Below are 13,806 nucleotides of genomic sequence, written 5' to 3'. Positions count from 1 at the left end.
ATATTCCACTTATTATAAAACTTCCTCGAATCTAATATTATGCTACGAGAAGGGTATGTAAAGAGAGCGGAAACAAAAGCCACCGAAGGATATAGAGTAATCAGTTTAATACCTTATTTAAATTTCCTAGCATCTATTTTTTGCTTCTAAAATCTTCTGCTTGAATCTCAGCATTTTGGAAATATTAAAACGTTCCTTCAGTCTAATTTTTGGCATTTACATGCCTGGAACAACACGTAATTGACACAATATAAGTTAAAAATGACTCCGAAAAATCCGAGGGAAATATGGTGCTTTTTACTTGGTTGTTCCTAACATACATGATAGATTCCTAGTTAGTATGCTTGGACATACAAAGGAAGCAAAGAGCAACAAAACTGCACTGCAATTCAAAGCTGCGTTCTGTAGTTTCCATTTCCCTATCACTCGCTCATGGAAGAAGCTGCAGAAATACCACAATGAAATGAGAATATAGCATATAGCATATAATACTATCCAAACTTCACTCCTTGCAATCGTAATGAAGTATCAGAAATAGTACAAAGTCCTGGGTCCCTCCACCAGACCCCTGAAGAAAAGGGTTTTTGAATACTCAGAGCAACAGATGCACATACTAAAGTTCATCTCAGAAAAAAAAAAAAGAAGAGATCTACAAAATTGTCATTTCCGTGGTACATAAAACTCCATTTTGGATCATTTTGATTTAGTACCTTATTTTTCTTCAAGATGTAATCTGCCTATCATTGGTCTTTTCACGGAGATCTGAATGCTTCCCCAGCATAGCGCACATTTCCAAGCTCCTCTTCGATCCGCAAAAGCTGGGCAAAGGTTACAACATCATAAAAGCGATTAGAAAAGATAAGTGTTTAAGCAGATTAGTCCAAGAAATCCTAAATATCAGCATTTCTACAAATTAGAAGTACTGCTGAAACTGAAGTTATGTTTCTTATTTCCTTCATGTCTGACAATATATCGGTCAAGGAAGTAACTAAAATTAAAGATCCACATACAACCGTTAAGGACAAAAAGAAAATTACATGTATACACACACACACACCATATTGATTGAAGAAGGAAGCATGGGTGCTATAAATGAATGAGGCAATTATATATAGCACAAACAGAGAGGCCAAATATCTCTCAAAATAATTTTATCTATTGCCAGGAGATAATGAGAGAGGAGATAAAAGAATATCTTTTACCTGATTATACTTGGCCAACCGCTCACTACGGCAGGGAGCTCCAGTTTTAATCTGAAGAGAAGAAAGAGTTCAGCTATGATATATAAAAGATGCAACAAAAATAAGATATACGAAGGAACAATTGTGATCAGATGGTAATAGAGCTCATGCCTGTCCACTTGCCAAGCCAACAGCAAGATCAGCGATGAAATTATCTTCTGTCTCACCACTACGGTGGCTGACCATCACTCCCCAGCCAGCAGCTTTTGAGTCAAGAGCTGCTTTGATGGATTCAGTGACAGTGCCAATCTGGTTAACCTATAAACCATAGCAAATTTGGGCACTTAATATATATATATATATATATTCAAGAAAAGAAAGCTTATCATTGGTGCATTAGGAAATACAGTTGTCGGAAAAACTATTATGGATGTAGCTTATTCCTGATTATTACATGTCATACAACTTAAAAGTGAGCAGCAATTACAAGTATAAAATTCAAAAGGCTACAATCAATTACAATTGCTGCAAGAGAACAAGAAAACAGAGTGAAATTGTTTGGAAAGTTCTATTACAGCAATTCTCCATCTTTCTAAAGTTTGATATAACACATAGCCACGTATGCTAACTTTGTTGAAAATAACCTCCCACAGAAGCCTAGTGTCAGACCTTTAAATCCTGACTGCAATGCGTGCAAATCTAGCAGGATTGTTCTTTGCAAATTTGGGAGAGAGAGAAAAAAAATAAAGAACAAAGTAGAAGGAAATTACAAGGGAAATAATCCAGCAAGAAACATAGGTTGTTTATAGCAGATGCTGTTTATCTGAACAGAAAGTATGATGTCAAGTTCTTAAACTATTGAAAAAATAGCACACTCATGTTATCATTTGATGATGATGTAGCGGACTTACTTTTAGAAGCAGAGCATTACAAGCCTTCTTCCCAATTGCCTCGGCTATTCTTTTGGGATTGGTGACCAACAAATCATCGCCGACAAGTTGGATATCAACAGAAGACTGAAGTGACGCCCACGAACTCCAATCATCTTGGTCAAAAGGGTCCTCGATGGACACGATAGGGAAGTCTCTGACAAACTCCTTATACAGTTCGCAGAGGCTCTGAGCAGTGAGAACATGAGCTCCATCATTCGGCTGCTTCTTGAAATTCAGATCGTATCTCCCATCCTTTGTGAAGAACTCTGAAGCAGCAACATCCATTCCTATTTTAATCTGTGATCAGCAGTATAGTCAAGCCAACTAAGTATCGAGAAGAAGATAAAAGAATACAGTATATTGACAATTTTTTTATTCACAACACCTTTCCAGTGTAACCAGCCCTTTCAATAGCATCTATAAGCAAGACAAGACCCTCTCTGTTGTCCTGAACATTGGGAGCAAAGCCACCTTCATCTCCAACATTGCATGCATCTTGCCCGTATTTAGCCTTAATAATGCCCTTGAGGATATGGTAAACTGTCACATCAAACAGATTACTTGTATCAATCTAGTTCACAAACAGAACTGATAACAGAATGATGAGGAAAGGAGATTTCAACATTCACAGGCTTTTCTGAGTAGGAAGTGGAAAATTTTGCTTATATGGCTGAAGACACTGCTCCCCGGTTAATGAACTCGCAGATAATGAAGATTTTATGTGAATATGGATGAAAGAAGAAGCTTGATTACCCTCACAGCCCATACGAAGAGCCTCGGCAAAAGAAGTTGCGCCTACTGGCAATATCATGAACTCTTGCATTGCCAGATTGTTGCCAGCATGGCTACCCCCATTTATCACGTTAAAAGCAGGAACGGGCATGACGAGTTCCTTCACACCAGCTATATCCTGTATATGCTTATAGAGAGGAACTCCTTTGGCCCCCGCACCAGCTCTGCATAAACTTAGAGAAACTCCAAGGATTGCGTTAGCACCCAGTTTTGATTTGTTTGGAGTTCCATCAATATCTAGCATGATCGAATCAACTTCAGCCTGGTTCCTGCAAGGATAATGAATGAGTCAGATACCACCACAATACATGTATTTTCCATTTGGCCATTAATCCTCCTTGGATTCTGATCGAGTTGTCAAAAATCCCGTCGATATCAATCAAGATATAGTTGATTTTTCCCGAAATACGACCTACAGTTTGTAGTAACTCATCAATTTGCCCGCTCTAAATTTGAACCACCAAAATATAACTTGTATTGTTCTACCAGAAACAACAGGACTCAACAATACTAACTCAGACAACTCAATTCAGCTGGGGTCGTGGAATGATACAACTCTAAAGTTCACGTAACTTTCTCATTGATCTAAGAAGTGAAAACTTACGTGTCCGTCTTCAGTTTAACGACGATCGCAGTAATCATTAATCCTAGCACGTAGTCATCAAATACTAATTGGCTTTTATAGGTCATCTTAAGCAGTAAATAAACACCAAAATACATAATAATTGAAGTAGATCAGAGCTTAAATTACAGAGATCAAATATGATTCAGATGAGATGATCGCACAAACTTGGCACGTAAAAGCTTGATTCAGCACCAATAGAAATGAGAATAGTCACCGATCTCGTAGAAGATGTATACGTCGTCGACTAACCTAACATCGACGCCGATGAGCCTGGGGGCCAAAACCTCGTTGATGTTCCTCACAGCATTGAGCACCCCTTTCCCGCCGTACACCTTCTTGTCGCCGTCTCTAAGCTCGAGGGCCTCGTAGATCCCCGTCGAGGCCCCGCTGGGGACGGCGGAGCGGTAGAGCTGGTCGGTGACGAGGTCGACCTCGACCGTGGGGTTCCCGCGGCTGTCGATGATCTGCCGCGCCTTCACGGACTTGACGGCGAACTCCTTCACGGCCACGGCGGCCGCCGAGGGCGCCGCGGCGGAGGCGAGGGAGCTCCGAATCGCGGCGGGGACGTGTCTAGGGCGCGAGAGAGATGGGAGGGACGAGGGAGACGATGCGAAGGGGGTTCGGCATCGGGGTTTGGAGGAGAGGAAGGGGTTTGGGAGGAGATTGGATTGAGAGAGCGCCATTGGAGGGGGAGAGAGATGATCGCGATCGCGAGATCGAGAGAGAGAAAGAGAGCTTTGATTTATAGGAGGGCGGAAGAGGGAGGCTGTGTGAGTTGTGACCTCGAGAGGTCCGTCAATGGGCGACGAGAGCAGAGACGAATGGGCCGCCTTTTGGTCGAGAAATTATCGCATGCACCCGGCGTATAAATCCTGTCTCAAAACTCAAATATACAAATTTTAAAAAATTATAAGAACTTTAGATTGGTTTAAACATTGTTATTAATTTGAATCAGTAGATCAGGCTATTCTTTTAATCATACACGCAAAGCTCACTCCCCGCAAATCCCAAAGAGGACCTTCGTTTTGGAGATTTTGGTGTATAGGCCCGGTGCATGCACGGTTTTCGGGCTCTCCCAGCTCCCTCGGGGAGCTTCTTTGCCTGAACCCGGCCTAATAGACCGGAAATGGTTCTAGCTTCCTATTGGCCAAGACAGCTGTTTGGTGAGTTGTCGTGAATTTTGTTTGGTTAGGTTCAGGGATGACGTGGTGGTAGACACGATGAGGAACCAATTTCTTCTTGTCCCGCTGTATGGGAGTGGTTGGTGGAGCGAAAGGGGAGGTTGGCTGGGTTGGTGGAGTCAAGAAGAATAAGGACGCGGCACGTGTGAGCATGTGGGCGAGTGAAAGTTCCGTTTAGTGCGGGGATTGTGCTTCATTTTTTTTTTTTTTTTTTTTTTTTTTTTTTTTTTTTGGACAGGAAATAAAACTATAGAAGGTATTTAAACAGAATATTCTTTTAACCCCTTTTTTTTCTTAAAGTCTAATTCAGCTGATGCAAATAAAAAAGGGTTTGTCAAACGTTCAAAACGAAACGACAAGGCCAGAGTTTTCCCCCTACCAAACACTACCAAAAGCAGAGCATTTCAACCGTTCAAATCTATTCAGCAACATAATTTTACCTGATATTTTAAGACTTACAGTAATTTTTTCTTTTCTTTGGAAGCGGTGCAGATAATGTAGGCCACACTCATTAGGTTTGTAACATGTCAAAAAGTCTCAAAGTCTACAGGAACAAATACAACAGTGAGAAATTCGAATCCGAAACTACAAACCTCCCAAGTTCCGGGGTCATTACCTTCTGAGAGGTGCCACTAAAACAAAGGGGGAGAAAAAACCATCACAAACATTGATAAGAACTAATTTTGATCCTAGAAGCGCTAGGATCAAGCAGTGAATCTTTAGCAGAGCAAATAATAGGAGCTGTCGCGACATTCACCTCAGCATAGACCAGCTAACAATTAAACTTAGGCAGAATCGTTAGCAGGGTTGGCTTCTTCAGGCGTCGGCTTCGCAGGAGGGCATTCCATGCCCATCTCGGCTTTCAGGTCATTGATGCTCTGTTCCAATTCGTCAATCTTCGTACCCATCTCATCTAGTGAAGTGTAGTTAAGAAAGACAACATCCAGGTCGGGGTACAAAAATACGAAATGGTGTCCGCATCTCAGAAAATAAGAAAAATACAAAAATGATTCTGCAGGCAAAACTAACAAATACTGCTAAGAGCACCACAAATAGAGGAACTTACAAATAAACATGCTTGGGTGCATTAAATAGCCATAAAACTAGATTATTATCAAAGAGTGAGAAAAATAAATAAAAACACTTAAGGCGGTATACTGAAGAGCATTTTAGTCTAAATCATACAGTCAATTCGAAAAAACAATATCATTTAGCACAGTTAGTCGCTTAGTAACATTTTAGTTTGTCAGTATTCATGCTCAAGTCCAAGTTGGAAAACTTTGGATACTTTATGAAGTATCATGCAGTACTACACAAATATAGCAATGGGATGAATACTATCTGCAGAAGTCTGAGAAAAACTAGTGGAAAGGATATTTTTTGAGACAATGCTCTCCGACATGGCCTGGAACCTTGTTTGCTGCAAAAGAATTATTTTACTAAAATGAAAGGATAATGATACGGGCGATCAAAGTTGAATCTTGCTTAATAGAACTATAAACTCACCATCTGCACAAGAAGATTTTGAACCTGAAATTGCAAAGAGAAGATCGATAAATTGATATTTATTCTCAGCAGAAAAATACAACATTAGATGTATGACATAACAAGTGATTACAGTTTCATTGTTTGTCATTGTTTGTCATTGATAGTGCACTTCAGAAAACCTTGAATAGTTTCCAGATTAGATTAGTACTGCTTCAGTGAATTTTCAAATTAATGATCAAACTTTGGAAAGAAAATTCTAGTTTTTTCTTCATATATTGCCAGTTGTAACTTGTAAATAAAACATCAGAAAATAGGGTATGAGGTAACTCACAAATACTGTCATGTCAGCAGGGCTCTGATTCGAACCTTCTGATTCTTGTTCAGCCTGACATTGGTAAACATATTAGACAAACAAACAAAGATGAACAGGAAAAGGAAGAAGTTGCGATCTGAGGCCCATAAACACCAAGTGAGATGAAGTTCTTCGTGAATGTACAGATATGATGAAAAGTTAAAATTAGGTGAATTACTTGTAGCAACATATCTGTCTCGAGGTATCAATAATAAAGCAATAACATTCAAGTGCAATCATCGCAGGATGAGGCTGTTTATGATCACTCAAAAATGACAAAAACAATAGTTACATTTATAGTTGTAGCAGCTAACAGAGCAGAGAAACTGTAGACTGAGTATGCAAGCTTTATAATCTTTATATAAACCATGCACCAGATTAGACGGTTATAAGTATGTTGGTACCCAGCTGGAAAGTAATGCTGTTATATTTCCGCACACCAAAATTGGATTCTTCTTTATACAGATTCACTCTAAAGATGTTGTATAATTTGTAATGGCATAGCAAGCTACAGAAAGAATTAACAAAACACAATGCAGGGGTTTTCTTCCGTGATCAAGAATAGCTGGAGGTTGTTGATTGCTTATTTAATCACCTGAAAAACAAAGGATCCTGATATGGATCATGAAGGAATCCAAGAAGAAACAATATATATATATAATATTACAGGAAGATGAGAACGAAATGAAACAAACACAGTAATTTCAATATTCCAACACAAATAATTGTAACATGTAATTGATTCATCTCACTGTGGCACAGATATAAAAGGAAGATATTGACTCAGTTGGACATTTTTATACACTTCTCATCGACTCCATCATAGCTTCCCACTTGGTAAAAGAATGTCAAAAATCTCCTCCATTATTATAGCTTATTTTCTTCACTAAGATGGAAGAAACTAAGTTAGAAGGTAAGAATGTGGTAAACAAAATCACTCATACTAAGTGTGTTCCCACAACTCCTACAGCAAAAAGTGATTACACACGGAAAAGCAAGCTATGACAATTCATCCCGTAGATTCTAGCATCAAGACATTTTAAGATTCTAACTACAAACCTCATGTTCAAGCACAAAGTGTAAAGAATATCACTCATGAAAAGTTATCTGTAAACTGATTCGCAACTTTGTCAATAACACGATTCAAACTCTCCAGTCTCAGAGCAACAACATATACAGCAATAGAATTACTACAAGCATAAGAAATTAGGGGAATCGAACATTATCCGAGATTGTGACTCTATAACACTACGATCGCAAAATTAAGCTTCTAGTTTTCCTACATTTAGTTGCTAGAGAAGAAACTAAGTAAGAAACACGGAGATCGCCCAAATATTGCGGGGTAATGAAGAGAAATCGCGGAGCCATTAGGGTTTCAAGCGGATTCAGCGATCCGATGATGGGGATTTGGAGGAGAGAGAGAGAGGAATGGTAGGGGTGGGGGCACTTACCTTGGTGGGCGCAGTAGTAGCCATGTCGGTAGCGAAGAAACCCTAACCCTAGATCGAGAATCACGAGAGAGAGAGAGGGAAACAGGAGAGAAAAAGGAGAAGAGGAAACCACGTTGCTAGTAACTAGTGCTTGATTTGAATAAAAGAGGCATTTTATTACCCACAAATTATAAAATGGCACAAAACGAAGCAAACGTCCAATTCAAATTTCAAATTCGAAAATGAACAAAACAGGGAAAGTATTTAATTACTTTGTTTTTAAAAGCAAATATATATATATATATATATATATATATATTATTAATTTCTTANTATATATGTATATATATATATATATATATAAAACTAGGCTGGTATACTATCAATAGCACAAAACTATTGGAGCTATTGATTTTTTAGTTATTGGATTGAGAAATGAGTGGTTAGAATGCTGTGGGCCTCCTAGAGTTGAGTGAGTGGTTGGTTAAATAGTGTAATCTAACGGGTAAAAATAATCAAAGAGTTAAATTTAACGATAAAAAACTCAATAGCATCAAATCCTTGGTGCTATCGATAGTACCCAGCCGGACTATATATATATATATATATATATATATATATGAACTAGACTGGAATACTATTAATAGCACCAATGACAATTAGCGCAATTAAATTTTCTGCCCTTAAATTAAAAGATGTGCGGTTAGAATGATGTGGGCCTTCTAGGGTTGAGTGGGTGGTTGGTTGAATAGTATAATCGAACGGATGAAAATGATAAAAGAGGTAAATCTAACGGCAGAAAACTTGATTGTAGGGTTGAGATGATGCATGGTGGTGGGTGGTGGTAGGTGAAATAGTATTTGATCCAAAGGGTATTAGTAATTAAGGAGTAGGTCCAAGGGCTAGAAACTTAGAAGCACCAAGGGGTTGGTGCTTCTAAAAGTATTCTAGCTCAATTTTATATATATATATATATATATAGAAAGAGAGAGAGAGAGAGAGAGAGAGAGAGTCCGGCTGAGATATTATCAATAGCACGAAGCATTTTGTGCTATCTAGTTTTCTGTCATTAGATTTACCTCTTTTATCATTTCATCCATTTGATTATACTATTCAACTAAACTACCCACTCAACCCTAGGGGGCCCACATCATCCTAACCGTACATTTTTTAATCCAAGAGCAGAAAACTTAATAGCACAAAGTCATTGGTGCTATTAATAGTATTCCAGTCTAGTTCTATATATATAGAGAGTACAGCTACTATATTCTTATGAGTATTGGGCTCTTCGTACTCATAAGTTGTTTTCGATGATGGAGCTTCCGAATCGACGATCCAATCTGTTAAATATGATCTAGAGTATTTGAAACTTCTAAAAAATGAATTTCGTAATTTTTCAAAATGATAATAATGTCCATCAAGCGGGCATAAAATGAATGATTAAAATCGAACGACATCTTAAAAATGGATGATCGGATCCTTCAATTTAAAATCAGAGTTATTGATCTTTATCTAGGTAGTGAATAGAATTTTCTATAAAAAATTCAACCTATTCCGATTCTTTTGCACCGTTAAACTAGTAAGTATTTCATACCGGCTGTTAAAAATTGTCAATTTTGTGAGCTTTTGATCGTAAGGTAAATGATGTCTAAAAATTATGAAATTTGATTTCTAAAAGTTTTAAATGCTCTAGAAAATATTTAACGGTATGGATCGTCGATACGGAAGCTCTATCATCGAAAACGACTTATGAGTACAAAGACGATCGTACTCATAAGAGTATAATAGCCGGACTCTCTCTCTCTCTCTCTCTCTCTCTCTATATATATATATATATATATATATATATATATATATATATTCTCATTTTTCGTTCTAATATGTTTTTTTCTTATTTAGAAAATAAGCGGGAATTTTTCCACCGTAGATTACGTAAAGCCACAAAAAAAAAAAACCAATTTTGTTAACCACTAGTTAATTTGAATCCCATAACCTCCTCTATAACTACCACCTAATACACCAACCGAAGCAAATCCAATTAAGATCCAAGTGTCTCAGAACATGAGAAATTATACCTGCACCTGGTTTATAGACCACAACAAAACACATGCGTGGATAACGAGATACAGTACGTAGTTTTAGTATGTAAAAAAAGAAAATAAAAAAAACCTTTAAGTAACCCAATTGTGATTAATCATCCTTTCATATATTTTTTTTAACTTTGTGGCTTCAAAATACTATTCTACTATTTTATAATTAATAAACTATTTTTAACTATAAAATAGTAAAGTCAAAATTCAGCACTTTACTATATTTAGATTTGTAAATCATATTATTTTATCATTCTATTTAACAACATATTTTTACTGTAAAATAAATAAATAAGCAAAATAAAATTTTACCGGTCTATAAACAGGGTCCAGTATTATTTCCCACACGAACCAGTTAGTTAGTTAGTTAGTTATATTGAGAAACCAAATCCCTCCCCAACACACAACTCATCTCTCTCCCCCTCTCCTCCATTTCCACCATTACAAAGAGAGAACGAACGACGACGACGACAACAGCGACAAGGACGACGAAAAAGAGCAAAAAGAGAGAGACGACGACGAGGACGAAGAAGAGCAAAAAGAGGGAGAGATGGTTCGGGTTAGTAACGGGTTGCTGGGGTTTCTAAACATCCTAACGCTGGTGATCTCGTTCCCGGTGGTCGGGTCGGGCGTGTGGTTCCAGATCCATGGGGCGTCGGCGTGCGAGCGGGCGCTGCAGTGGCCCGTGATGGCGCTGGGGCTCTTCCTCCTCGCGGTGTCGTTAATGGGCCTGCTGGGGTCGTGTTGCCGCGTCTCGTTCCTGTTGTGGGTCTACCTCTTCGTGCTGTTCATCCTCATCCTCGCCATGTTTTGCTTCGCGGTGTTCGCGTTCGTGGTGACCAACCACGGGGCCGGGGAGGCGGTGTCGGGGAAGGGGTACAAGGAGTACCGGCTCGGGGATTACTCCCACTGGCTGCAGCGGAGGGTTGCGGATTGGAACACGTGGAAGCAGATCGAGAGCTGCATCGGCGACGCCAAGCTCTGCGGAGGGCTCGACGGCGAGGTCGGGTCCAAGGCCAACGAGTTCTACAAGCAGAATCTCTCGCCCATTCAGGTATTTATTCTTTAATCAATTCACTTTTGCACGTTTAGTTCTTTGTTTTTTCATTATCAGCGCTCTAATGAGCAACAAGATTAATCTATACAAAAATTTCTACGTAGAGAATTAATTGTAGAATGTTGCATAAAGAATCATTACAATAAAAGAACAATCGAGCCCGAAAAATATATATATTTGCCATACATAGGGTCTCATATCCTGTATCGTTAAGTATATGTTTCGAGTGTGGAATTGTTTCAATAGTTTTACTTATTTATTTTATATTGACGTTTTATTAAAAAAATAGATATTGAAGTATATATAGTATGTTTACAATTAAGTCGAATTCTTAATGTTCTTGACAATATGAACGACAACGTACGTAACACTTGATTACGGCATGCATGCAGTCCGGTTGTTGCAAGCCTCCTACGTACTGTGGATTTGTATACAAGAATGCTACCTTCTGGGTGGCGCCGAAATCCGGTCTCAACACGCGCGACGCCGACTGCAAGGCGTGGAGCAACGACCAAGATAAGTTGTGCTACGGCTGCAACTCCTGCAAGGCCGGCGTGCTCGCGACGATCAAGAACAAGTGGAAGGTGGTGTCGATATTCAACGTCGCGCTCCTCGTCCTCCTCATCATCGTCTACTCGATAGGGTGCTGCGCCATCCGGAATAACCGGGCCGATAGCCACTACAAGCGTTACTACGGTTATCGCTGAGCTCGATTTTTTCTTTTTCCCTTTTTTTTTCTTCTCTCACTTCCGCTCTTCGGTTGGATCAAAAAGATGTAAAATATAGATTATATTTCGGTATTCATGATTTGATAATTTGAATTTTTATTTTTAGGAAATGATAGCACTAATTAACGTTATTATATATGACAAGTGAATAAATCAGCTCTCTCTCCATATAAGGCTTTCAAAAATATATATAGTGATTCATGCAGATCTAATTTCAAGTACTTTTTGCACCTAGACATGCAATTGATCTTGATATATGGTGCATTGAAAACATTAATTACATGAAAAATTAAACTATACCAAAACATGAATGCCCTTTTCCGTACAAATCTGCACTGAAATATCATAGTTTTTTGGACTAAAAGTAAAATTACTTAAAATTACTAATACATATGGCAACTAAAATTTCACGGCTAAAGTAAAGAGTACATGTAGAGTTTACGATCTCAAAAAATGTAGTACTTGTGGCCATTAAGTGAGTTGGCCATGGCGAGGTTCTTCGCGATGAGCTTCTGAGCCTTTCTGCTTCTGATCTCGACCCTCATGCTCTCCGTCTTCTCGACCTTGCTGTAATGAAGCTTCTTCGCCTTCAAAGACTTTAGCTTCGATTTGAGGCTTTCCACTAGCCTCTCTAGTTGTTGGCCCATCATCACCATTAATTGTTGTTTCCTTTACACAATTAATACTAACTTCAATTTTATTTTATTTTTTTGAGGGAAAGGTAGCACGCTACCCGCTTCATTCAATACTAACTTCAATTGAAAATGTATAGTGACTGCTAAAATGAAAAGAAGATACTTATTAGAGAGAGAGAGAGAGAGAGAAACCTAGATGGTGCTGTATATAGCACGTACGAGAGATGAGCTTTTCTTTGGTTAGAGCTTGCACTTATTATTGCCGAGTCATTATATAGAAGTACGGACTCTAATGGGACGAGACAAATATGTTTTATAAGTGCTCGGGTCACAGAGGAGTAATGCTGTACTTACCAACAAATTTTACAATAATTTACAAACTACGTTATTCTTATGATTGGACATCATCTTTGGGGTGGGGTTTACAAGGGTCATGTAGCTGTGGAATTCCACGATGCATGGGATGCAAGATAAACCTGAATCATGTAGTCCACATAAACTTCCTGTGGATGAGGATCGACAGATCCCCTTTAACATTTCTGAAGGACCATTTTGTGAAAGGCTATCTTTGATAACAACTACTGAGCCAAAAAAAGCTTCCGACTGCAATCTCCAAAGTTTGGCCAGTTTCGCAATGTTCTTTTCCGCGGGGCAGAATCTCCTTATCTCCATCAGCAGCAGCAGCAGCAGCAGCAGCAGCAGCAGCAGGTATCCTTCATTTTTGTGTGGATCCATTGTTGCGCAGATTAGGACTGCAATCCAGGCCGCAGCTGTACTGGGCGTCACACCCGGCAGGCCCACGGTCCACGCCATGGGTGCAGGCCGCCCCAGGTTGCGGTCTTTTTCTCTCAAGTATAATTTAAACTATTTGAAGCTTAAATATTTTGTAAAGAAAATTTTATCTAAAAATCATTTTATTGAATAAATTACTACATATAGTTCACAAAAATTAACATTGAAAAGACGCGACCCGAGCACAACCCAAGCTGGTCCTGGTCTGGATCAAGAACTGTACCGGCCTACTAGCGATCGTGCGAAAATAGAGGTGGGTCAGCACATACATCGTGTGGCCCATTTAAGTACGGCCCATATTACGGCCTCAATTATGCTCATGACAAGGACATAAATGTGCTCCTTCAAAGTGAAATCTGTAAATTTTAATTCTAGTGAAAATTTTATAATTTTAGTGTCAGAGAAAATTTTTGGATCTTAAATCGTGACCACCAAAGCTACCTCTATCTTCATTGCGGTACAGACACGGGCCCCCCCACATTAGCTGGCTCGACCCCCCAGCCTCACTAACTAACCAAAAGAG

The 13,806-nt window shown here is 38.9% G+C and overlaps 3 protein-coding genes across 6 annotated transcripts; 1 reads left to right on the top strand and 2 right to left on the bottom strand.

The window, feature by feature from the left end:
* On the bottom strand, window positions 256-4,878 carry LOC109711267 (enolase 1, chloroplastic). 3 transcript variants are annotated; one of them, XM_020234221.1, is made up of 8 exons: window positions 3,780-4,878; window positions 2,867-3,174; window positions 2,499-2,653; window positions 2,093-2,410; window positions 1,353-1,499; window positions 1,203-1,253; window positions 711-818; window positions 256-442 (listed from the first exon to the last, which is right to left on the bottom strand). In XM_020234221.1, exons 1-7 carry the CDS (start codon window positions 4,211-4,213, stop codon window positions 753-755), a joined length of 1,479 nt encoding a protein of 492 aa, XP_020089810.1. In that variant the 5' UTR covers window positions 4,214-4,878; the 3' UTR covers window positions 256-442; window positions 711-752. The 3 variants fall into 3 exon arrangements, with proteins under 3 accessions (XP_020089810.1, XP_020089811.1, XP_020089809.1); XM_020234222.1 differs by lacking the exon at window positions 256-442 and adding an exon at window positions 452-568; XM_020234220.1 differs by lacking the exon at window positions 256-442 and having other exon boundaries at window positions 460-818.
* On the bottom strand, window positions 5,114-8,154 carry LOC109711269 (heat shock factor-binding protein 1-like). 2 transcript variants are annotated; one of them, XM_020234226.1, is made up of 6 exons: window positions 8,003-8,154; window positions 6,531-6,584; window positions 6,218-6,241; window positions 6,089-6,131; window positions 5,469-5,627; window positions 5,114-5,343 (listed from the first exon to the last, which is right to left on the bottom strand). In XM_020234226.1, exons 1-5 carry the CDS (start codon window positions 8,024-8,026, stop codon window positions 5,497-5,499), a joined length of 276 nt encoding a protein of 91 aa, XP_020089815.1. In that variant the 5' UTR covers window positions 8,027-8,154; the 3' UTR covers window positions 5,114-5,343; window positions 5,469-5,496. The 2 variants fall into 2 exon arrangements, with proteins under 2 accessions (XP_020089815.1, XP_020089814.1); XM_020234225.1 differs by having other exon boundaries at window positions 5,114-5,627.
* Window positions 10,367-11,955, top strand: LOC109711444 (tetraspanin-8-like). Its single transcript, XM_020234472.1, has 2 exons — window positions 10,367-11,125; window positions 11,521-11,955. The coding sequence occupies exons 1-2, from the start codon at window positions 10,622-10,624 to the stop codon at window positions 11,833-11,835; spliced, it is 819 nt and encodes a 272-aa protein (XP_020090061.1). The 5' UTR covers window positions 10,367-10,621; the 3' UTR covers window positions 11,836-11,955.

The sequence above is a fragment of the Ananas comosus genome, linkage group 6 (genome assembly GCF_001540865.1).
Source record: "Ananas comosus cultivar F153 linkage group 6, ASM154086v1, whole genome shotgun sequence".
Taxonomy (NCBI): domain Eukaryota; kingdom Viridiplantae; phylum Streptophyta; class Magnoliopsida; order Poales; family Bromeliaceae; genus Ananas; species Ananas comosus.
This window is presented reverse-complemented; position numbering and strand designations above follow the sequence as displayed.